At 41.3% G+C, this 26142-nt stretch overlaps 1 protein-coding gene across 2 annotated transcripts; it reads right to left on the bottom strand.

The window, feature by feature from the left end:
* Window positions 1–970: 970 nt before the first annotated feature.
* On the bottom strand, window positions 971–20696 carry WDR1 (WD repeat domain 1). Of its 2 annotated transcripts, none has more exons than XR_013922097.1 (15): window positions 20464–20696; window positions 20136–20257; window positions 16120–16210; window positions 12979–13126; window positions 11366–11546; window positions 9338–9415; window positions 8516–8596; window positions 8165–8398; window positions 7244–7331; window positions 6222–6378; window positions 5472–5559; window positions 4267–4377; window positions 3620–3672; window positions 2698–2842; window positions 971–2392 (listed from the first exon to the last, which is right to left on the bottom strand). XR_013922097.1 is itself a non-coding variant. In XM_080343973.1 (15 exons), exons 1-15 carry the CDS (start codon window positions 20477–20479, stop codon window positions 2283–2285), a joined length of 1824 nt encoding a protein of 607 aa, XP_080200099.1. In that variant the 5' UTR covers window positions 20480–20696; the 3' UTR covers window positions 971–2282. The 2 variants fall into 2 exon arrangements, 1 of the variants encoding a protein (XP_080200099.1); XM_080343973.1 differs by having other exon boundaries at window positions 3620–3793.
* Between the last annotated feature and the right edge of the window lie 5446 nt (window positions 20697–26142).

Here is a 26142-nt window from a genome sequence, read left to right as displayed (position 1 = left end):
TAATTCAGAACTGTACAACTGTTTCCTTTGATTATGTTATCTGCCTATGCTGGATCAGCAAGCAGCCTGCATTATGGCATCTGGTCCAACAGAAGAATGTATTTTCAATTTTGTAGTCAGGTTTTGCTATCCAACTACAAGGACCATATTAGTCCTTGAGGAATTAGAAGCTCAGGCCACATGCCAATAAATAAATCCAATGGAAGCTGAAGCACGAGCAACCACCCCACAGGCAGGCATCCAAGCACAAGTCTTAATACAGGGTTTCTAGCTAGCAGGCATTCCACACGAGCACTATTACAGTCTTCCAGGAATCAAAAAATACTTTGTCCTACACATCACTTTTCAAATATGGTGCACAGGCTCTGACGTGCAGGAAAGAATCCACTTGTTGAGGGAGGAGGCTCCAGGAAATACAGCCTTTCCCTCAAAAAACACATTTCACTAGCAGGCCCATCTCTTATAAAAAGCAGGACATGCCAGTGAATTCTTTGCCCACAGACATCTGCATAACTTTTCTCCTCCCACCCCCTTATCATTCTCTCATAAATGACAGGGATTCAACTACAATAGGAACCCACTGGGCAGATTCAATAGCAACTCTTGCAGATCAGTCTAGGGAAACAATGGATGAATTGCACAGGAACTAGCACAACAATAGCAGAACAAGCTTTAGGGGCTGGACACTGAGAAATCTTGTTCATTTGGATCTTACGCCTAATTTCAAACATGCCCTTTTCCAAAACTTCTCTTGTCCTTGCATTGTTAATAAGCAAACATGCAAAATCGCTAAGGGAGAGATGCAGTAAGCACAAAAAAACCACGATGCAAAATATTCTGCTTCTTGGATAACTGTGTTAACTCTTCTAATGTATATGTTGGTTTACATGCCAGAAGACAACTGATCACCACTTCCCAAAAGGAATCAACATTTTCCCTTTTAAAAAGACATTTAACCAAATCGTTTTTGACAGGCAATTTTTTTTCAGCAACTGAGCAATGGTCCACAGTATGAGAAGCAGCAAAAGCATTTTATTTGCTGTATAATTAGTGTCAATAGAAATATGATTGGTAAAAAAACAACACACAAGTCCACACAGAAAGGAAAGCTTAATAAAAACCAAGGAGCACTGGAGGAGTAGTGGTAGATTGAACAGAGTTTTTTTTTTTAAACGTCTTCCAAAGTTCTGGACAGCAACAACTTCTTTTGGCCACTAGAGATGGTAATGAATCTTCCTACTACTTTGCATCAGAGTGTCCTCCTCCACCCTTGCTGGCCCACTCACTTCAAAGCACTTAAAGGTGTTGTGGAGTGTGAGAAGGGAACTAAACACAAGATCATGATCTGTTCGCATTAGATAACAGCTTCCATGCAACTGTTCCGCACATGCAAAGGCATAAAACTTACTCAGCAAACACTATCTTCTCAAAAAATCACTTCAAGTCATAACAATGCTTCACTGTTTAATTCCTGTATTTTCAAAGAGGTGATAGAGTACTGATTTTTTTTTTTTTTTAAACAATAACATGCTTCTCCTCCTTCAAACAGAAAATATCTTTTAATCCGTGAAACAGAACCATTTTTTTCTCACATTGAAATGACCAGACATTCTTAATTCATGAAAGTAACAAATGTGTTTCTGAAGCAAGAAATTGCAACAATGATTATTTGTAAACATTATACCCACAACAGTAAGTACATCAAAACCCCACACTTCCACCTTAAAATAAACCACAAAGCTTTGACATGAAATACATAAAAAGTTTATTATGTATGTACCCCATTTTGTTATCTGGAGGAGAAAATCTGAGGCAACAGTTCGGTGCAGTACAGAGAAGCAAAGCAACATACAGTAGCTGCACACAGCTGGATTGATTTCAGATCACAACTAAATACTCTTACTATGACCGTTAGTACAGAAATGTTCTGTAATTAGAAAAAATGAGAAGTATTACTCTCATGCTGTACAGTCTCATGTTTCTTGGTTAGAAAAGAACAAGTGATTGGGTTTGAATCTTTCACATCAACTTGCTTGGCTGTTGCCTCTGGAATGTTCAGCACAAAGATTAAGCTCCAGACATAATTTAAGTGCTTTTCATGTGCAAACTGTTACTGGCTAAAGCTTTCAAAGTACATTTAATTACAGATATGAACACCCTGTAAAGATATGAGGATATGATAGCAGACCCAGAGGCCAATACAGATTCTTTAAGAGAAATGCTATGTTCCACTGCAGTAGTTCTAGTCCCTGATTAGGTCCTTCCAAAGAGAGGGCTTTTTTTCAGTTGTAGGAGATAGACCACTCTTTGACAGAAGCATCATGGGATGTTGTTACCAGAGTATGTTCATCCAGCCACGCCAAACCACTTACATGATGTAGCCTGTGAGCATCTGTAAGGCAGTGCAAAACAACAGAAAAAAATCAGGAGGGCTATGCTGACAAAATAACTCCAGCACATATTCCAAATCTGATTTTCAGCTGCATTAAATACAAGTAGTGTATTTTAAAAGTCACTACAAAAAATAACATAACAGAAGAGTTCTGGCCATTGTAGCAAGATAGAGATTAACACAGAGGCTAAATTAGCCTGGGAACGTTCAAAGCCCGCTTACCACTAGTTCTAGAAAACAGATACAGTGCTGGATTTCAATAACTACTTGCAACTTTCAAAAGCAAGATTTTGAAGGAAACATACGTGGTATCTTGACTCTGGTCTCTGGATCACTTACGGTCCAAACATATACCATCATGTCCATGCCTCCAGAAGCAAAGTGTTCATTGTCTGGTGACCAGGCAATACAAACAACTTTTGCATGGTGTCCATAAAAGACATTATGTTCCTATTTGAAAGATAGAGATATGGTGTTATTGACTTTTAATGTGTAGCATCACAATAAGCAACTGCAAGACTCCGGACAATGTACATCTCAGGTGCACATGGATGCCCTAAATCAAGTGGTGACTTCATTTTATGCTATTTAAACACTCATCAGGCCAATAAACCCCAAATCTTTTGTAAAAAACATTAAGACTTTTTCTATGAAAGCTGGACCTGTAAAGTGCATATTCAACAACTCCCTTCATGCTTAGAGGCTTTTAAAATAACCCCACAGATGCTTCTACAAGTAAAACTCCTTCAACTTTCATTTAGAAAATGAAACGTTTTTGTGGAATAGCATCCTGTTTTTTTACTTCAGTGTAGTTTCAGCCAAAGCTTAGTGACTTTACAGGCTGATATAGCTGAAGAGGGGAAATTGCCCATTTTTTGGTTCTTGGTTAAAACACACTAGACTGAAGGATAAAGCAAGATTCCCTACCCTAATGCATCCCTTTCTTTGCTCCCTTCTTACCATGGAACTGCGTACCACAGCCCACAGAATTTTACTGTCAAGTCTGCTTTATTTACTTTGTTAAATTTTATTGTACTGCATGATTCTTATCAAGTTGACCCTGCATTGTTGTCCCCTTTAAAAAATGCACACAAATTCTCTAACAGATGCATCAATGATTTAACAATTAAGTCTCAGAAGCCACACTGTATTTCACTACAACATATTTATTCATGAGATGCCAATTTGTTTTTAAACAAATGAAACTCCTGTTACAACAGTTCTTACCACATAGCCATCAGTGACACTAAAGACAGTGACAACTTTGTTTGCATCACAGACTGCAAGAAAGGCACCATCGTGAGAATACGCCAGGTCAGTAACAGGACCTTTAGCTTCCAAAGACTTCTCATCATTTTTCAAAGAGGTTCCTTGGATTGAATACAAACGGACATTCCCATCCTGCAAATTAATAATGAAGAAGGGGGGAAGGTACAAAAATCACTTTACAATAGAAAGAGGAAGGCTTACTCAATTTCTGGAACTTTTTGCATCAATTCTATTTGGTAGTGCTTATATTAAGAATTGGTTAAAGAACCTACCATTTATGCTGGCTACAATCCACAAAGTCTATAATATAGACCCAGTTTCTAGAATTTGCCTACTTCAAAGCATACTCCGGGTAAAAACAATGACAATTTGAAAAGAGCAAATACAAGATTAAAAAAATGAAATAAGCCTTAGGTAACAATGGTGGGAGAACCTGGGGGATGAAAGTCCAGAGACACCAATTGCACACAGTTTGCTTTTTACAATTCTGTTGTTGTTACCAACTGCCCCCTACTACCTCTCAATACAACACACCTATTATTAAATGCTTCTGTTACTAGTTCCAGCGTTAAAAGTAGTGCAAGTTTTAGGACATGCAACCTTACCGTTCCTCCCACTGCTGCTGTACCTCCTCCAGGGTGAATAGCTACAGCTTCTGGCTCATAGCCAAGGTCATCAATTGCAAAACATTTTTTCTTATCTTTCATCAAGACAATCTGTAAATGGAAAACCAGAAACTAAGAATCCTTCTTCAAAGTGCCTAATACAAAACTATGACTAAGTCACACTGCTTAATCATAAATACAAATGCATTCTGATTGCTTAGAAGTTAACTATACTCCAATCTTAAGGGAATGCGTGGTGACTAACTAATCTGCTGTACTGGAGTAAAATCACAGAACAGTTCGGGTTGGAAGGGACCTTCAAAGGTCATCTAGTCCAACCCCCTGCAATGAGCAGGGACATTTTCAACACGCACTGCTGATGTGCTCTAAATTAGGTAGTGCAAGGCATGCTCGACTGCCTTCAGCTTCATCTCATTTGGTTTGAACATGGAAGAAACGTGGACAAAGCAGCATTTTTAGCAACGCTTACTCCCTTCCTGTTAAACAGAGGCAGAACTAAATTAGTAGCAAGTTAATACCACAATGTTAAGTTTTAAGAGCTATTTCCTATGCAGTCCCATACTATGGACATCTGCAACTATAACTCACATGGAAAACAGGTCTGGATAACACTACTGAAAATCCCAGGCATAAAACCAGCATCCATACAGAAAGCATAAATCATTAGAAGTTAAGCCTGCTTTGATACAAGGTAGCCCCGATTCAATCTCTCTGGTTTTGCATGACCTGAATACTACTGGCAAGAACGCTAGAGCTACCTATGCTGTTTAACAGCATTAGTTAACTGGTTAATTGGATTAATTGCCAAAAAAACCCAAAGAAAAATGCAGAAGCAAGACATTCTTTCCTACAAATCATGTCACTGAACAGATCAGGCAAGAGCATGATTCAGAGTGGCATAGCCTTCCAGTACAGAGCTGTATTGACGACAAATTTAGATGTATCCACACAAGGGACCACGTGAAATTTAAATCTATAGATAAGACTATCAAATTGACACAGGATGCAAAAAGGCAAGCCTGTCAAGTATGCTGCTCAATTATGTTCCCCCTAGCTCTTACTAGGAAATTCTGCAGACATGCAAGGTGATCCCACACTTAACAGGCTTGTTAGAAGCCATCGTGTCACCATGCACGGCATTATTAACAGAACAATTCAGTAGATAATCTGCAAGTTATACTTACTTGTCCAATGCATAGAACTACAGTATAACCACCAGGACCCACAGCTAAACATTTTGGTTGAACATCCATTTTCACAGCATCCTGGCCACTGGAGGAAGATGTGCCGAGTTGAAGAAGCAGGAAGGACAAAGAACAAAAATTATTCCATGCCTACCATTATATAAAACTGTCTCTTCAAATAATCACCCACTAATGATCAAGAACATGCATAATATTTTTTGTTTTAAATAATCTGCAAAGTTTCCTTCTGTTTACTGTTTATAGCACTAATATCTTGATCAGGCAGTATACCTTCAAACTGAAAGCCAATGTTACTACACTAGAGCCTACATTTTTAAACTAAGTAGGTAATCTTAAAGCAATATACTTCAAGGAATCATATTAACTAGTTTCCATGAAGAAACAGCTGTGTCCCACCCCTCCTAACCACATTTATTACCAATATTACTGGGTATTTATGAATATGTAACAAATGCCCTTCCCACAGCCCCCAAACTAAGCCACCCAATAGAAGTCAGATCTCTATCTAACCTGTGGAAGGGATGAGACAAACTGAAAAGTATGGGATGCGTTTCTTGTTGTCACAGAAAAAAGCAAGGTTGGTACAGCAATCATTTCTACAGTTTCCATGGTAACTTAAAACCTGAATAAATTGCAGCATAAAATCCTTTACCATGTAAATCAAGAAAACTCTTGCTGCAGAACAATTAGGGCTGCAATACTACAATAAAATGCAACATTTTAACTAACCTGTAGTCCCTCTTGCTAAGGTTGGTATAGCGCACAGTATCATCCATGCTGCAGGTGACCAGCTGATCCATTTCATCCACTGCCATTCTAGAAACTTGGTTTGTATGGCCTTTCCCAGAAAAGCCATCATTCTCTCCAGTTTCAGAATCCCAATAATGTGCATAACAGAATTAAGGAACAATTGAAGATACTGGTGCAGTCAGATACAGCATCATAAAAACTTAAATAATTGACAGAATAGCTAAGGTTAGAAGGGACCTCTTGAGATTGCTTGGTCCAATCCACTGTTCAAATCGGTGTCAGCTACAACAGGCTGCCCACTCCATTGGGTTTTGAGTATTTAGGGATAAGGACTCTACAAGCTCTGTGGGCAACCTGTTTCAGGGTTCAATCAACCTCACAATCTCAAAATACTAATTAAAAATGAACCTCTGATATTCTGTAATGAGCTAAACGACCTATCCCAGCAGATAGTGGAACAATTAGCATTAGGTCCAAGAATGGGAAATACTTTTAAAAGAATTAAAGTCCTGCAACATTTGCTTTCCCCGATGTTTTAGGTTAACATCAATTTGAACTATTAACGCTATACTACATGCTTGTAAAGAAACGAATCTTATATTTATAATGGCTTATGCCAAAGTGACACCATTTTAACGCATCACAGCAAGCAGGATGAAGGACTGCAGTTTCACTTCTAAGCCTCAGAACACTGAAGAAAAGCCAACAATCTTCTAGCTGAACACACCCCAGCCTCAGTCCTTAACATGCCCTTTGAGAACCAGGCAGCATTCCCAGTGTTTTGCTCCAGAAACCAACAGGACTAAAATAGAGTCTCAAAAGTATAAGTTTTTTTTCAGTAGTGAGACAGCCCAGTAACATTTGGGATACCAAATAAAGGAAACAATCCATGTGCCACACAAGTACAAAAACACAGCTCAGTACAAGCAGGAAAAACACAACTGTGAAGAGAGATGCATGTCAATGGGTCAGAACAAATATCACTATTATTCAAAGGATATTAATATGACCATCATTACTTCCAGAGTAAATATAGGACTTTCCACCATTTTTATGCACTGTAAGACACTGAATTGATTTACTATGACCCTGTGAATGAGACACAAGTAATAGTTATTGATAGGTGATTTCTCATCTTATCACATACATATATCAACTTATATGAGAAGAACTATAGGTTATTCAGAAAATAACATTATTTTATTCACAAGCATTAAAAACCATGCAGAATACACCACTAATTAATGGTGCAGTCAGTTAACTGTTGCAGGATTGCTATTTCCATATCCTGCTCCTTAAAGAGAAGGAACAGGCACTGAGAATATCCTTATTAGACTGGGCCAAAATATTTTCATGGCCTTTTCACTTAAAAAGTGTGCTTTTCATGCACTTTATGATTCAGGGAAGAGGACAAAATATGGTCATGTACTCACACCAACTGCCAGCATTATGGCATCGATAGCAAGAATCTGGGACGCCTTTTCTAGTTCATGTAAAAATGTAAAGTCCCATGAGAGTGCTGTGTCAGGGAACTCTTTAATTCCTAAAATTAAAGGTCAACTGCACAGTACCCCTAGTCATCTTGTTCACAATACACTAGTTCTGGTAGAATGAGGCATCACTGGTAGCTTTTTATGCTACATTTCTTTTCTCATTTCAAGAATGCTTAAAAGCTACTATGAAACTGACTGATAACCTTAATTGAAACCAAAACCAGTCTGTATACTTGGACAAAGCACAGTAATACGGATGTAACATTTTAACATCTTGATCCATGTGACTTGCAAGAGTCAGTCACACATAGCTTGTCTGGCAATGCTAATTTAACAAAACCATTTTTCAAGTTCTTATTTCATCTGAACAACTTCAACCACTGAGTCAATTATTGCAGAAACCAGTGCAACAACAGAAGTTTAACCTACCTTTATGACACGTAAAGGCTTATTTGGATTGTTCTTGTCCAAATAATTGATGTAGCCAGACAGGGAGAGAGTCAGTAAGTGGTCCTTCTGCCACAAACAACCCAGCTGCTGATCCAATACATTTGATCCCATGTTAAAAGTACTGACAACAGAATTAGCACCAACATCCCAGATTTTAGCAGTTTTATCTCCAGAAGCAGAAAGCAACTGACTACTGTCAGGGCTCCAACTAATCTGTAAAACAAATGTCACCACAAGATAGTAAATGCATTTATTATTGCAAGACTTCACGGTCCATGAACTTGGTAATGAAATACTACGGATCATTTGTACAAATGAAGCGATACTTACAGCATAAATACCTCCATCATGAGCTTTGCCTCCACCAAGAGCACACACTTTCTCTCCAGTCTTCCCATCATAGACAAAAATCTTAAGAGAGCACACAGACATGTAACTTAAAGAGAAAAGCAGTAACAGAAAAAGTATAAGAACTGAAACACTGGTACTTGCACTGCACAGATCATTCTTTTGTTATATGGTATGCTTGCATGTTTATTAAACACTAGCTTTTTGAACAAGAGGCGTAAGTATTCCTGCATTTAATGTTTAAGACTAAATAAATGAGATGACAATTGTAAATAATCACAGAAAGACACTCTGTACGTTGGATCCTGACATTTGAAATTGTGGATGATGTTACGTTTTTGACTTCTGCTGTGATAGCAGCTGCTTAGCACCGTAGTCACGCGAGTCTGCCTACTTCAATAGAGGAGCCACCTACGGCAACAGGTCATTATCAAGCCTGCCCTTATCAGTGGGGAGCCTACATGGAGCTGGGTTGCTATCTGTGAATTCAGTATTTTCAGCTGGACTTCAGTATCGTAACAGGTACATAAATATTCCAAAAATCTAGTATGTTCCTGCCAAAAGAACATGTAAGAGAAGCAATATGCTAGGGAGATGAAGTGGGGGGAAAAGCAGAGTGAGAATACTCTGGTGGATGTCAGTTGCTACAGCTTATATAGGAATACACTCTGAAGTTTAAGCCAGTTATTTCTTGGCATGAAAAAAGAAGCAGCATGGATTTTACAATACTAATCCTATTTCCAAAATGCACATGAAAATCTTCTCATGCTAAAATCACTACAAAAAGAGTCCCTTGTTTTTTACCTGGCCATCTGCACTAGCTGTAGCAAGTCTGTTCCCATCAGGAGAAAATCTCACACAGTTCACAAATTGTGTATGGTCCTGTATGAAAAAAAAAAAGTAAAAATCAGCACACAAAATAAGAACAGACCTTTTTACATAAAAGATAATCCAGTAACAATCAAGTTCTCTCACATGTGAGCCACAAATTAGCTGTGTAGGAGATGCCTGCTGTAGAGAATTGCTAGAGAAGAAGTCTAGCCTTTGTCTAAAGAGGATCATTGGGATCCAGAACAGTCCAGGGAACAAACTGTGACATCAATATTGGTGTATTTCAGACAACTTAGGAGGCCACCAGGTGAGCAAGTACCCAGTTTCAGGGACAGGTAGGAAAAAACCCTCAGCTGCAGCCTAGATGCAAACATGGGATTCTTGCCCACTGCTCACTAAGTTCTTCTGCAACATTCTACAGATTTTGACTCTTGCTTCATTGCACAAGTAAGTTTTATACACAGAAGAGTACTGTATGCTGCTTATTGTAAAAAACACAGGCAAGAAGAATAAATTATTATTTTACTGGATTTCCATTTCTGGGAGACTCTATGAGTGGTGAAGCAATCAGGCAAGACTGATACATGCTCCCCAAATAGACCATTTCCAAGTAGGAGACTATTCAAACCATGCTAACTAGAAAACACACATTAAATAGGGAAGCACCACAATGAGGCCAAAGCTCCCATGCAAAGAGATTTGGGAGGCTATTTTTAGTATTATGAAAGGCAGGTTCTAACCTACTTTCTTTAACTACAGATTTATTTTTTCCTGATGATACCTCAAGCTCTAATCTAAACCATATATCAGCCTGTAGCAGAATCCCATATATCAACTCAAATATCACTTTAAAAGGAAGACTGTATCACATACTAGTCTAAGGAGCAGTGGTAAGCAATTCAGACTTCAGAATTCCAAAAGAACTAGCTTAGCAAAATGCAAGTATCAGCTTAAGTTCAAAAATATATTGGGCAACCACATCATTTCGTTGGATTGCAGAGCTCAAAACAATTCCTTTTCTAGAACTGGAACGGAATCCTTACTAAAGTCAGTGCACAAAGACGACTCAAGGCACACACTTATGAAAAACAACAAAATGCCTACTACTGTGTTTTTAAAAAGAAAATACGAAATGAACATTTTCAATTTCCTACTGTAATAACATCCAGTATCTCTGCAATAGGTTTGTGGGGCTTTTTTTGTCTGTGAGGTTTGTTTGTTTGTTTTGTTTGAGGTTTTTTTGGTGTGCTTTTTTGTTTTTGTGTGTTTGTTGTTGTTATTTGTTTTGGTTTTTTAGGCATGTCTTCTGCCATCAGAAACAGCTGCAGTAGCTTTTGGGTTTTTATTTTCTTTGGCCTTAAGTAACAATGAATGTCTTCAACATGGTAATTCCAGGCTTTGTTTCATTTACATTAGAGATTTTAACTAGCAGAATAATAAACAGGAAGTGAAAAAGTGAAAAGGAACATAGAAACAGAAAACTGACCACACAAGTTACATACTCATTCCTTGTAGAAATCAGTTACGTTTTCAAACATCTACACTCAGCCCTTCTAAGCTGCCCTGGGATTTCAGATTTGAGCACTCTTTAGCAGATTGGAAAACTCCATTCGTATCACCACATTTCTTGAATCAAGCACCTTAGAACCTTGGAGAATATTAAGAACTTCTACATGTCTGTACTGGAAAGCAGAGCTCAGAAAGCACCAACAGGGCCAATGAAACACCCTACTTCTTAAGTTACCAAAGAGGATGAATTGCCAAAAAACCAAGAGATCTGTAGAAGTACTTGAGGTTTTGTTTTTAACCAATCATTTAATTCAGGTTTCTTGGCCTGACACAAGCCTCCAGTTGTATAGGTTTAGGAAAGCTACTTGACACCAATTATGTCTCAAAAGTTTGTTCTAACAGCTACTTCTGACAAGAACTGCAACCTGGTTAGAAAGCTTTTGGTCAACTTGTCGCACAGTTCAACAGAGCCACATCGAAACTTAAACTCACACTCATGGTAAACTTGAACTTGAATGGTGGTCCCTCAAAGAAAGCAGCACAGTTGTCATCGCTGCCAGTTGCCAGACGATACGGTCTTGTTTGTTTAATGTCCACACTGTTGATCACTTTGTTGTGCCCAGTAATCTCGCCAACAGAAGAACCACTGTCCCACAAGAACACTGCTCCAAATCTAGTTAGAAAAGCACATAATAACCACAATTCATAAAAATTATGTATAGGTTAACTCCTTAAGAATCTGCAAACAGTAGATTTGAGTGCACTCAGAGAAAAGAAATTAGGTCATCTTGTTAATCTCATGCAAGCGCATCATAGTTCCCTGAAGGCTATTTGAGATCTTGCCACAGAGAGAAACTAATCTTCAATAGGAGAGATTTGCTGAAGGGGACAGACAAGCAAGTTTGACGTATAAAGCTTCTAAAATTCCAAGATCCTAAAGATATTCTCCAGGAAGTCTGCTGGTTTATAAAAGAAAGCAGTAAGTTATCCCATCTGCCTAGCCACTACACAGAATGCAGAAAGCTAGGCTAACAATGACATCTGATTATTTAGCCTAGATTGGGTACCATCACTCTTACAACTATTACTACTTAAAGGTTTAAGGAAGAATAGTTTTAACAGCATTTGTCAGTTCTTACTTAAAATCAGCTTAAAAAAAACCAAAACAAAACCACAACAGTATAATCAGTACAGTGGCAATAAACCGTCAGAGCATCGCTACCAAAATTCTGCAGAATCACATCAGCAAAATTCTAGACTGAAAGTGCACCCACCTAACAGGAAACTACCAGAGTTTTTGAAGTAGGAGGGCAAATTTACACAGCATTTACGCAGGGGCACACAGGGGTGGAGAGGGCAATGGAGGACAAAGAATCTCTCTCAAAATTCAAAACACAGTACATGATGGGAATGAAAAAAACGGTGCAGGGTATCAGGGAATAGGACCACAGTATGTTTTTCAGGCCTTTCAGCGTAAGACTACCTGGTCTGGACTCTCTCTGTCTGTCATTCTTTAAACATTAAAGAAAGGACACAAACCTGACTGTAATAGGCATCTCTGTCAGGTAAGGACACTGATTGTGATTTCCTCTTAACTACCATAATAAGGCCTAAAAATATAGGTGTGCTGCTGAGGGAAAAAATTCAGATATCCTTTTTTTCTTGATTTTTTTTTTACTCTTACTCAATCATGTCCTCTCAATTTGGGAGGGGTGAAATAAGAGGTAGAATTGTCTTGTGGTTCTCCCTTCCTAGTCTATCAGAATTAGACCAAAAAAAATAAAAAAAAAATCCATGAAAAGGCAGACTGAAGATTTACCATGGAATGCAATACCCACCTATAAAAAGCAAATGAGACCCACAAAATTTCTAAATTGAGTAGGTTCCAACAAAACTGTATTTTCCAAGTAGTTTTACAGCTGTCAAGTACTGCACAAAGAATTCTGCCACAGAACAGCACAACTTGAAGTCTAAACAGGGAACAAGCCACGACTTTCTTCCCTTGAAGAATTAAAAGCTTTCTCCAAAGAACTTGCTTTGTTAGAATACAGAGTTTTACAGTATATGTATATACATATACACACACACAGAAAAGAATTACTCACTTTTCCCTTCCTTCTCCAACCACAGCAATTCTCTTGCTGTCTTCAGTCCAGGCAAGGTCCTTTATTTTTCCAGCGAACGGCTGATACTCATACTTCAGTAGGTGTTCCTTCTGTGTAGTATCCCAGATTCTCAGCTTTCCAGAGACATCTGCCATAATAAAATAGAATATAACTATTGTTTCTACAGCACAGCTCAGTCACATGATTCAGCAATCTGTCAGGATACAGATTTTCAGCTACACTGAACACTTGTACTAGGGACCTATTCTCTTACCCTACCACAATTACTACAAATCACTTGATTTAGGAATGCTGAAAACTAGAGCTGTTGCACCAGACTATGTTTTTAACCAGGTATTGCCATTTAAGACACGCAGTGATAAATACAACAGAGAGACAACTTCTGTAAACAGACGTGAAAAAATTGCAGAGTAAGAGGGTAGGAACTCTAATGTTTTCAGCTATTATGTACTAAGTATAAAAAACAAACAACCCCCTCCACCCCAACAGCTACAGGATCACTTACTCACACTTCACTGGGAAGCCACCCTGTGTCTACAATAAGAGAGTAATCCGGTGGACAGTGGCTAATGCACTAAAATTCATACCTCAGCTTTTTTGTACCTTCAAAGCAAACCCATTTTGCATACAAATACTATGTATACGTAAACATAAAGAGATTTCTGCCCATAGAACGCAATTCATGCACACTCAACAGCATACATGCTTTTGTACAGAAGCATGCACACACTTAATGTTGTGTGTGGATACTGGCACTATCTAGATTACTACAAAGGAATCCAACAGACTATTCAAAAATGGTAACATCAGAAGCAGCAGATATAATACAGGTCATAACAATTTAAGACTTAACATAATGAAAGCTTTCTTGGACACTGTTTCCTTTCAGTATTACTAAGACCTAGAGCTTGCTTCTATTCAGAGCAATTACTGTGGTACAGCACCACAACCAGAGGAATTGTTCTATACACAGACAGGTTTATGCATCTCTAATGAAACCCACACAGCAAACTCTGTGTGTATTGGACCCTTCATAAAAGCCATTGTTTTAGAATAAACCATGTGCTAAAATATATACCTTTCACCTCAGCAGAACATTTTTGAGTTTAGCTTGCTAATTATTGGTGCATCTTTACAGTTCAATTTAAACACACAGCAACCCTGTATCTTTGGGACCTGATCTTGAACTCATCTTCTCCACTTCTCCTGAAAGGACAGACGCAGAATCCTCCATTATACAGAGGGAATTTGTTATTGAAGCAGATTTTAATGTGAACTTCAAAATCTATCTATTAATAGATGGAGCAAACACTTAGGACACATATAGCTTTAACTTTGTGGTGGTATCTCCCATTACTACATCTGTTATGACTGCAGTAAGAGAAATTACCATAAAAGCCCTGAAGCATATTGCCAAAGGTCTGTCTCATCAAGCACATGAAGTATTAATGCAGGCTGCATGGCTAATGCAGATTTATAGATAGAGAAATTAATCATACGTGTTATACTTAGGAACAGCCTAAACAGCCTGATACTATCTTCAGACCCCATGCTCAGCAGTATCACAAAACTATTTTTAAATGACAGAGACACTTTTTAAGGGAAATACTGCAGCCTAAATTCATTTAGTCAGGTATGACAGACAGCTTCTGAAAAGAGTCAGCTGAATACAGCCCTAGGAGCAAGGAGCTTCCTTAAGCTGATCATTAATGAAAAGCTTCTTCACAGATCAGGCTACTTGTATATTATATATTTTAGAGAGGACTGAAAATCTACAAGGCTAAAAGAAAAAACCAGGCTGTTATTCTGAGGGTTAAGTACAGCACAAACCTAGAGCACCACATCCATAGAATAAAGAATGCAAACTGGATTTTAAGAAGGTATTAAATTTGACATATGGTCCACACACAAGACTGAGCCAAAAAAATCCTGGCTCTCATTCCTTTCAGACAGGGAAGGGTGAAAAACAAAAAAAACTTGAACAACAACAACAACAACAAAAAACCCACTCCGAAACAGTTGTGCCAGTATTCTTAAAGGTTCCCCAGTGCTCAAAAGGTACATATTGTAGTACAGTTTTCTGATATACAGGAAGCTAAGGAGGACAGAATATTTTACATTTAAAAAAATATTGCTCCCTCAAAATTGCTATGAAACTTCCACTCTAAGACCTGTGCATGAGTCTGGACTCAATTTCTAAGCAGCTCATAATCACAATGTTTTATTTTCAGCTACATTACTTAGAAAGTATTTCTGTATTTGGGCACACTACTTACGAAGCATTTCTAATTGACAACGGCAAGCAGATTTTAAAAAATTCTACAGATTAACTGCAAATATTTTTTAAAAATGGAAGTTATAGTATTGTATCTATTAGTATTCAATTGTATACCAGTCCTCCTGAAAAAGATCAATTATTTGAAGCAAGCTTCTATTAAAAAGGGTTTGTTTAATTCTTTGTAAGTCATTAAAAACTGCAGCCATTTCCACTAACAATCCAGGAAATTCATACTGTAGAAATCCACGTTACCCATTCTCAGACTCTTGATTCATATGCATTACATGGAAACTGAGAATCAGCCTCCTCCTCTGCTAACTTACAGAAGAAAGCTTTTTTAGTTCAGGTTACAAATGATAAGGAAAGTCATGCCACATCTTGCCAAGTTCAGTCAGGAAGAAAGGAGGAGGAAAAAGAAAGCAGTATGAACTCTTCTAGAATACCTGCCCGGCTCCCAAAGTACCAAAGTTTATTAGCAAACAGAAACAATGGTCCTGTATTTCAGAAATAACTTCATTCTGCTGCACAAGTCTTCACTACACTAAGATTTGTTTTCTTTAACGCTTCTCACTGAGTATTTAAAGCTCATTTCTGGATTCTTTCTGATTTAAATAATAAATTTTAAAAGGACCAAGCGTGTCACTAAACTCACTGCTTCAGAAAGAGATTAGAGGAACAAATACAGAAATCATTCCTCCCTCAGGCACGTATACATAATCCCATTGAAGCATGTCACATTGACCATGTATATTCTACACATAAATGTGAAGCGCTACTACTCTGTCAAGCACTTTAACAGCTCTGTCCACATATCTCACACAGCATGCGCACTGATACTTTACCTCCAGATGCTATGTAGAATCCACTGGGAGCGTACTTGGCAACTACAACCTGATGGGCATGCTCAGTGTAGATGTCAGCTATTGCAGGATTCTAGTTTAAAGGAAAAAAAAAAAGTAAAAAAAGTTACTAAGTTGTATTTCCTGGTTTTCAAAGGAGTAAAACCAGACATTCAAAAATAAAATTCGGAATTTCTCCTTGCACGCCTCCTCTCTCACTCTTCCTTCCAGCTTAAATTGAGCCATCGTCTAAAACTGAGCAGTGCAGTACACATTGCTGAACATTGCTCTCCAGTGCCACTAAAACACACTAATTTCTAACAACTGACACAAAGTATTTCTTCTAATAGCCAGAACTGCTGTGACCCTTTCTTCTTCAAAACCTGCTGAAAGGTAGAAAAATACTCTCCAAAATAACAGGCCAAGCATCAGGCTTCCTTTTTATGGGGCAGGCCCAGGTAAGGTAGTTACCCAAACAGAACATTAAACATTAGTTGTGCTTTGCAGCACACATCCAAAAGGTCTATTATAGTTGAGCATGAAAATTAAGCATACCATTAACAAGACTGCATGGCCATTAAACGTCACCATGTACTCAAGATGACCAGTGAGGTGCATGAGGCTTGCTCTTCCTTGTCCACTGCCATCTGGTTAAAAAGCTAGCAGATTAGCACCAGAAAATATGTTTTCCCTCCTATCAAGAAATGTACTGGAGTTCAGGAAGAAATTCACTGCCACTCCATCATAATTTTCTCTCTTTAGTCTTAAACATGTTTTCAGATGCTTCAGGTTGGACAAAACTGACTCTGTCTTACCAGATCGGTAATGTTACACTACAAAGGTACCATACAAATCAGAAAAGGATGAAACCAAGGCAAAAATCTGCTCTCAAATGAACTGTGTAAAAAAGATGTTCTACATGTTTTCCAAATATACTGCACGTATGCTACAACAATAATACACTATACCTTAAAAGAATTTTTCTACTGGCCAACAGATATCTCCCAGCACCAGAAATCTGGCTCATATAGTCAAAACAAAAGTCCATTTTAACTGCTATAATTAATACAGATTTATTCAACCACACCAGAAAACCACTTGATGGTATGACTCAGACATCCAATCAGGAAAATCTAAAACACCCGCTCTGTGTTAGGAAGCAGACAGTCTCCTGCTTGCAAGAGATCTTGCTGTTGCCCTACTGCTACATCTCAGGAGAAAGAATACAGCTTACTCATGCAAGAAGCAGCTCTTTTTCATTCCTGCTTTTTATACATTGCTTTAGTGCATTATAGCCCTACTTAAGTCACAATCATCTGCATTTACAGCATGCAAGTCACTCTCCGTTTTGTGTGCAACTCAATTTTATCTATGCAAGACAAGACAATGTTTTCCCCATTCTGTAACTGCATCATCTACAAGTTCAGTGAGCTTACCAACCGCCACACTTCGTTAGCACTGGCGTTCATTAGCAGCTGCTATTTTACAGCAAGGATCTTGAAGAGGCCAGAAAGCTAAGATGATGAGAGACTGGACTTAACAGACTGACTTAAGGGGTTAAACACAAGATAGATTCCCAAATTTAATATACTGTAAACACATTCAGGAAACCAGGTAATAAGTCAAAGCTGTCAATTTAAATGCTGTTTATTTGATAACATTATTTCTGCTTGTAAAGTCTGTTTTTAAACTTGTATGTCTTTCAGAACAAAACCCAAAAAAAAGTCACTTCTAAAGAGATTTTAGGATAAGATTATATTGTTAGCTGGGACAAACACATTACCTAATACTAGACTCAACAAGAGTGAGCTTATGTGGCTTATTTCAAACACTGAAACCAGAGCCACATATGAAAGTGAGCAGTTGAAGTCCCAAGCTTCAGAGTAGATTCAGACCCATGAAGACAATAAAATATTAACAAGGTATGAAACCTTACAAATATCACTAGTCCTTCTGACTCACAGTGCTTTTCCAGCACTGTTCCAGGATTTTTTATTCTTAAAAGAAGTCTCTAGCTCATGCTCAAAGATCAAGCATTAACCCTGAGCACCATATTCATCACCACTGATTAGCTAACACTAGATAACTTCAGACTTAAGAGAAAGGTGATCACTGCATTTTAATGTTATTCAATTAGAGTACAACCACCCCACTGGAGAACTGTTCACGGAGGAATTACACGCAGACCTCCTAGTATTTCATTTGGATGTTGCAAACTATTACAGGCTTCCGTATTTTTCAGAGAAGTCACAGCTCTCAGCTAGGAGCGGACACACTTCCACACTGGTTTGTGAACAAACTACAGCATGCTCCAACACACAAGCCACAGCACAGGCTTGGGTCAATCTCTGTGTCACTGCTACAGTACGTTCCATAGCTGTCTGCAGAGCGTCACCTGTCAATTATTAACAACAGCAGACTCTCCTTAACAGTCAGGTAAGTCTGCGTATCGGCACAAATTACACCATAAAACTGAAGGATTTATGCCTTCCATTCTCAGCTTCCCTTGAGAGCTTAAACAGCCTAAATTTGAATTCCCACAATCCCACCTCGCCTGTACTCAGACCTTGCCACATGCACTACATTCTGGCTCATGCTGGGACCAACATTTGCACTGGGCAAATCTTCAATTAGCTGATTCAGGAAGATAAAAGCAAATTGTTTTCTTCCAATTTAACCCCCAAAATAGGGTCATATGAGCACTAATAACAGTATGAGGGAGCAAGTCACAATCCATAACTTGGGCAAAAAGTGTAATGTAAGCAGAGTGGCTTTTCACTCTTCTCTCATCACACTATGTGCCATTACAGTGTTTAATTGGGGCTTCTGGTTTCAGAAAATTGAACTTTTCTTAACACCAAGAGTGAAACACTATGACAATATTATACTGAGACACTGAAACCAGAGTACAAGCTCATTTTTAAGTGGAGGAATTTAAACTGATACCAAACATGAAACTTGCAAAGAATTAAGTTATTAGCAGCACTTCTGTATTACAGCATGACAATGAAAAAATATCTGAATATAGTAGGGGTCATGAGATACATCAGGAAAATAGGTAATTAAAAAAATCAGTTTACAAGGGTGATTTACAGAAGCAGTCATAAACAAATCCATTGTTGTGGAGACTTAAAAATTCCAGAGAGGTATGACCTGCCCCCCTGCAGGCCACATCTGCAGTAACAGGGGAACTAAATCTAGGGGAGGATTTGGTTTTCTAAAGAACAAACATTTACTGTGAAGAAAAGTATTTTTTGAAAACCAGTAGCAAGACAATAGCCTAGACATGTAACACTTCCTCCTTACTTCTCAAAGGGATGCCATCTTTGAACAGAAATCATTTAAATGACTCACTTAACATTCCTCTAGTTACCAGCAGAAAAGTTCAAAAACCAAAACAAAACAACAAGCCCCAAACCTCCACACCACTGAAAACAGTAACTGGGGCATTCTAATATCCAATCGATGAGAAAAGTTCCCTGTAACCAGGGCTGAGAACTCAACACATAAACAGTTTGCCAGAGAGTCAAGCAACTGAAAAATGTTTTGACTCCCCGAGGGCAGGAAGGGAAAAAAATAAGCTATGGACTAATGCATTTAAAGATAGGTGTTTGCAAACATTTGCTTCTCTTAGAAGCTAAAGCCTCAACACAGCAAATAGGGAAGTTCATTTATTAGGCAAACACAACACTCAACTTCATAACAGCAATACTTCAGAAGATAAACAGGGCCAACAAGAATACACCAGTCTTGTCTACAAATTCTATGCAAAGAGAGGGAGAGAACTGCACATTTTACTGAGATTTACTACAGGTTTTAGGAGTCGTTGCCCACGGTTTTATGCCTGAGTCATGCACCCTGCTTATTCCCCTGCTGCTGATCACAGATTTGTGACCTCAATTGAAATTACTAACTGTGAACGAAGGAAGCACAGGCTATTAAAGGAGAGGCGCTGGGAAACAAAATAAAACTTATCTAAAGCTCTATACTACGGAACAAAATAAATCAGGATACATTACATCAATGTTTCTGATGACGACACATTTTCCGTTGGTGTAAAGAAAATTGTTGCCCTTAGGATCACCTCCGATAATTTTGGAAACGCCTCGTTCAACCTGCGGGAGGCTGGCGAACACTTTTTCTACAGGAAAAGGAGAAAGTGGGGAGGAAAAATAAAATAAACCCGAGGTTTTATTTCTGGCCGCTCCCGGACGTCAGCAGCCAGACCCCCGCCGGCAGCCGCGGTCACTTGTTGCTGACAGGAGGAACCGCCCGCCTCCGGACCCCGGCGGGGGAGTCCCCACCGCCGCCACCCCGCGCCCCGCCGCTCCGGCCCCCGGTGCTTACTGATCTCGTACGGCATCCTCGCCCACTTGTTACTGCGCGGGCGCCGGCACTAGCAAGAGCGGGTCGGGAAGGGCGGTGGGCGCAGCCCCGCAGGCGGACCGGCCTCTGGCTCCGGCGGCCTCCGCTTGGGTTGGGTCCGGACCGGCCTGTGGCGCTCGCGCCGCCGCCTCAGCCCCGCGCGCCCAGTGGCACGAACCAGGAAGCGCCCGCGCGGCCCGCCGCTCTCCCCTGCCTTTGACCATATATAGTCAACTCTGCTCGCGCCGCGCCGCTCCCCGCCAGCCCGCGCCCCGCTCCCTCCCCCGGAAATGCCGTCGGCTCGGACGGGCCCAGCGGGGGCTGCGCTGGGGCGGCCGCAGGAGCCGGTCCCGCCCCGGCAGGAGCTGCGCGCAGGTCGCGGCGGGGGAGAGAGAGAGAGAGAGGGCGGGCGGGCGAGCGAGCGAGCCGCGGCGGGCGCCACACGGCGGCACTGCCCGGCCTCGCGGTGGGCGCCGCCGGGCGCGTTGCGCATGCGCGGGGCACCACCCCGTGTGTATTTCCCGGGCGCACGCGCGGGGCTGGCGCATGCGCGGAATTGGCGGTGAAGCCGCGCTGGCAGCGGGCGGTGGGGCTGGTAGGGCCGGGCAGCAGCCTTGTTATGGGGCCGGCCGGGGTAGTGGGGCTGCGAGCGGAGAGAGTCCGCGCTGGTCCCAAGGGAAGGGGAGTGTGGGGAGAGAGGGAGGACCACCGGAGCTGCGAGTGTGCGGAGAAGCCGGCCGGGGGGAGCCGCCCTGCTTGGGCTGTCACCTTTCCCCTGCCATCCCGCCGTGTGCTCCTGGCTGCGGGGCTACTCCCGCGGCTCCCCACCCCGCGGCGGCAGTTTCTGCCCGCCACGGCGTCACCGAGCTGGCTGCTGTGCGAACACGGGGGACACACCTTTAGTTCTGCTTGGGAACCAACATACTTGTTGTAAGGAGGCTTTGAAGGAGGAATGTTGTTTTTACACCTGGTCTGGCACCTGAGCCCAGCGGGGGTTGAAGGACTGAGAGACATGAGACTGAATCCTCAATGTAAAACAAACTCTCTTCCAACTAATCCCAGAATGCATACTGCTTCCTGCATTTAAAAAAGTTACTATAGGGGGAAGGGTCCAGGAATCTGTATTTTAAATGATAAGGGGAAGGGGGGTGTTAGATGAACGAGATATGTAAACTGAGGCAGGCGTCGGGTTGTCTGTAAGCCCTGCAGTGCCCAAACAATGGGGAACAGGGCAGTGAAATTCGCCGCTGGGATTAGGGTGATACAAGCAGGGGCCTTTTGCCCTATTCTGTGTGCCTACCATTAGGTAGAACACGTGGTCTAGCAAAATCATTAAAGTGTTTTGCCGAGAGATCTTGCCTGGGCCTATTATATCGGCAAGGTGATAATTTCTTACAAATTTGGGGGCTCTCCCAAATTGAAGTCGTCATCTTGTGGGTCCCTATTGCTGAAGGATGGGAAGGCACACCCTGTTGATTTCAATGGTCCTGTGGATTGTTGGTGGGGACTCCAGATTAGCAGGGCTTGCGTCTGCTATAGCAATCTCTTGCAAGTTTCTGGTCCTGTATTTCCTCCTTTTACAGAGCTGTTGGGAAGGCCCTTTGTGTCTGCAGTCAGTATTTCCCTGAAGATCAGTCTTAACCTCATCCCTTAAACATTTATGATTATGGTATGATTATTAATGTCTGGGGCATATTTTCATAGTTTTATGCCATTCAACTCCAGATATTGCTGAGGTGCTTTACAAACTGCAAGTTTATCTCAGAATTGTCCCCCTGAGGCCAAGTTAGATGTCTGCTTAAATTAACATGGCCAGCAAGCTGTAAGGAGAACTACATACTATCCTTCATGTCTCCTATATAACTGGATAAATTGTATTTTTCTCTTTCTAATGCTACCAATATAAATCATGAGTATACCGTCAGTTCTGCATGATACAGCAAGGCAAAGCCTTTATATCTAATTGGCAGAAACTCCTAAAATGGCTGCTGGTTTGTCCCTTTAACTTGCCTGATTATTTTTTTTTCATATCAGAGGGGAAAACAGGCATCAGGATAGATGGGTATGACAGAAACGCCTTGCACAGCATGTGAATAATAGTATATAATAATACCAATGCTCTTGGCAGGTTCTTGGCCAGTTGACCTGTAAAACAGGCGTGGGGAAGCCCTGTAGGATTATCCTTCGGGGGCTGGGTGAATGGGTTGGGTGGGTGGGAAGAGAAAAAAAGCTCTAGATTCTCAAATGCAAAAGAAATCAGCATTGCAGCACAGGGCTATAGAGAGTTTCATGCAGGCAGGTATGGGCATTTCAGGATGAAAGGATGGCAGAACTTTCCCAAGAACTGTGTTGAGTTGGCTTGTATATATAGCTATATATATATATATATATATATGCACATCTGATTCTGAACTATTTAAGTAGCCTTCAGAGACCTTCCTTTTCCATGCTTCCCTGAGCCTGATTTTTAAGTAGAGTCTGCCAAGATGACCCCACTGAAAGGGGAATCAGAGCTTCTTAACTGAGAAGCTCCTTAAGTGAGATTAGATTAATTCCATTTTTAACTGATTTCTTAAAAGACTATACTCAGGGATCCAGTGTGTTAAATGTCAGGAAACATTTCCTGTTGAATAGGAAGTAGTTCTAATGTAGTACTAATCCAAAGCCCAGTATATTCAGTAAGAGTCTTTCCAATAACTTCAGGTCTATAAAGTTCAAAGCTCTACAAATTTAATAGTTGCTAGACAGAAGAGAAAGAAAACATTTTTTTTCTGTTTCAAAAGGCTTTAATCTACATGCAAAGAATGCAATGCTAAGTGGCAGAACAAAAATTAAATACAGCAGTGAAGTTTCATGTGGGCTTCTTAGGCCCTCAGTCTACTACCCACTAATAATTTTTCAGGTAGGCAATGATGAAGCTGAAAAGGGATCAAGAGAGACTAAAGATGATCAAGAGAGACTTCAAGGCCTTGGGACGACTGGTCAAGGGATGAGGAGCACCAGCAGCGTTCTCCTCTATCCCCACAGCTGCAGGGTATCACTAGGAAAGATACAGGAAGAACTAGCAGATCAATACCGGGCTGTGAGACTGGTGTCACTGTCAGAATTTTGGGTTTTTTGATCATGGGTCAGCTTACATGGCACCTGGTCCGCTGGCGACAAATGGGATGTACCTGTCTCAAAAGGGGAAGAAGGTCCTGGTGGCAGAGGCACACCCAAGGGCAACATGCGGGCATCTGAGGGTAGTGCTAATGAGACCCTTCAGTCTGCCGACCCAGTGGAATCAATGGCTCAGCTGAAGTGCATCTATATGAATGCACACAGCATGGGCAACAAACAGGAGGAGCTGGAAGCCCTTGTGAGACAGAGAAACTAGGATTTAATTGCCATCTCAGAAACATGGTGGAATGACTCTCATAACTGGAGCGGTGCAGTGGATGACTATAAACTCCTGGGAAGGGACAGGTAAAGAAGGAGAGGAGGTGGGGTAGCCATGTATGTTAGAGAGGGTTTTGATTGTCTGGAACTTGAGGAGGGTGATGATAGGGTTGAGAGTCTCTAGGTGAGAATCAAGGGGAAGGGCAACAAGGTGGACATCCTGGTGGGGGTCTGTTACAGACCACCCAACCAGGATGAAGAGGCAGACGAAATATTTTTGCAGGCAGATGAGAGAAGGCTCCCAATCGCTAGCCCTTGTTCTTATGGGGAGGAACTTCAATCTACCAGATGTCTGCTGGAAGTACAACACAGCATAGAGGAAGCAGTCTAGGAGGCTCCTGCAGTGCATGGAAGACAACTTCCTGACACAGCTGGTTAGTGAGCCTACCAGGGAAGAAGCCCCACTGGATCTGTTGTTTGTAAACAGAGAAGGGCTCGTGGGCAACATGTTGGTTGGAGGTTGCCTTGGGTATAGTGATCACAAAATAATTCTTCCTTGGAGAAGTTAGAAGGATGGTCAGCAGAACTGCTGCTTTGAACTTCCGAAGGGCAGACTTTGATCTGTTCAGAAGGCTGGTTGGCAGAGACCCTTGCAAGACCACCTTGGAGGAAAAAGGAGTGCAGGAAGGCTGGTCTCTCTTCAAGAAGGTAATCTCAGAGGCACAGGAGCAGGCTGTCCCTGTGTGCCGGAAGGCCAGCCAGCGGGGAAGAAGACCAGCCTGGCTGAATAGGGAGCTGCAGCTGGAACTTAGGAATAAAAAGAGAATTTATAACCTTTGAAAGGAGGGTCAGGCCACTCAAGAGGAATACAATAATTCTCTGAGGTTATGCAGGGAGAAAATTAGAAGCGCCAAAGCCCAACTAGAGCTGAGCCTGGCCACTGCTGTGAAAGGCAACAAGAAATGTTTCTATAAATATATTAGCAACAAGAGGAGGGCTAAGGAGAATCTCCATCCCCTGATGGAGACAGAGGGAAATATAGTGACAGAAGACGAGGGAAAGGCCAAAGATACTAACTGCCTTCTTCGCCTCAGTCTTTAATAGTCAGAACAGTTGTGCTCCAGGTACCCAGCCCCCTGAGCCAGAAGACAGGGATGGGGAGCAGAATGAAGTCCCAATAAAACAAGGAGAAATGGTTAGCGACCTGCTACACCACTTGGATACCCACAAGTCTATGGGGCCAGAAGGGATACACCCAAGCGTGCTGGCGGAGGTGATCACTGAGCCACTTTCCATTATCTACCAGCAATCTTTGCTAACTGGGGAGGTCCTAGTTGACTAGAAGTTGGCTAATGTGACACCCATCTACAAGAAGGGCCAGAAGGATGATCCGGGGAACTACAGACCTGTCAGTCTAACCTCGGTGCTGGGCAAAGTCATGGGGCAGATGATCTTGAATAACATCACATGGCTCATGCAAGAGAACCATATGACCAGGCCCAGTCAACATGGGTTTATGAAAGGCAGGTCCTGTGTGACCAACCTGATCTCCTTCTACAACAAGGTAATCCACCTAACAGATGAGGGAAAAGTTGTGGATGTTGTGTAGATAGACTTCAGTAAGGCCTTTAAGACCATATCCCACAGTGTTCTCCTGGGGAAGCTGGCAGCTCATGGCCTGGATGTGTGTACTCTGTGATGGATAAAGAACTGGCCGGAGGGCTGGGCCCGAAGAGTTGTGGTGAACGGAGCCAAATCCACTTGGCGACCGGTCACAAGTGGTGTTCCCTGGGGCTCAGTATTGGGGCCAGTTCTGTTTAATCTCTTTATCAATGGTCTGGATGAGTGGATTGAGCATGCCCTCAGTAAGTCTGCAGATGACATCAAATTGGGTGGGAGTGGAGGCTGGTAAGGCCACACAGAGGGATCTGGAGCGGCTGGATCGTTGGGATGAGGCCAATTGTATGAAGTTGAACAAGGCCAAGTGCCGGGTCCTGCACTTGGGTCACAACAACCCCAGGTAGCACTACAGGCTCGAGGAAGAGTGGCTGGAAAGTGCCTGGCAGAGAGGAATCTGGGGGTGTTGATCGACAGCCGGCTGAACATGAGCCAGCATGTGCCCAGGGGGCCAAAAAGGCCAACAGCATCCTGGATTGTATCAGGAATAGTGTGGCCAGCAGGACTGGAGAAGTGATGTTGTCACTGTACTCAGCACTGGAGAGGCTCCACCTTGAATCCTGTGTTCAGCTTTGGGCCCCTCATCATAAGAAGGACACTGAGGTA

The sequence above is a fragment of the Nesoenas mayeri genome, assembly GCF_963082525.1.
Source record: "Nesoenas mayeri genome assembly, chromosome: 4".
Lineage (NCBI taxonomy): Eukaryota > Metazoa > Chordata > Aves > Columbiformes > Columbidae > Nesoenas > Nesoenas mayeri.
The sequence above is the reverse complement of the archived record's forward strand: the minus strand, read 5'-3'. Positions and strand labels throughout refer to the sequence as shown.

Coding starts and splice junctions, on each gene's coding strand:
- WDR1 (XM_080343973.1), bottom strand. Junction 6,379..7,243: donor AAGTAATGATGGTCATATTA/ATATCCTTTGAA, acceptor TCTGTTATGCAC/ATTATTGGGATTCTGAAACT. Junction 2,393..2,697: donor GACCAGAGTCAAGATACCAC/GTATGTTTCCTT, acceptor ACTGCCTTACAG/ATGCTCACAGGCTACATCAT.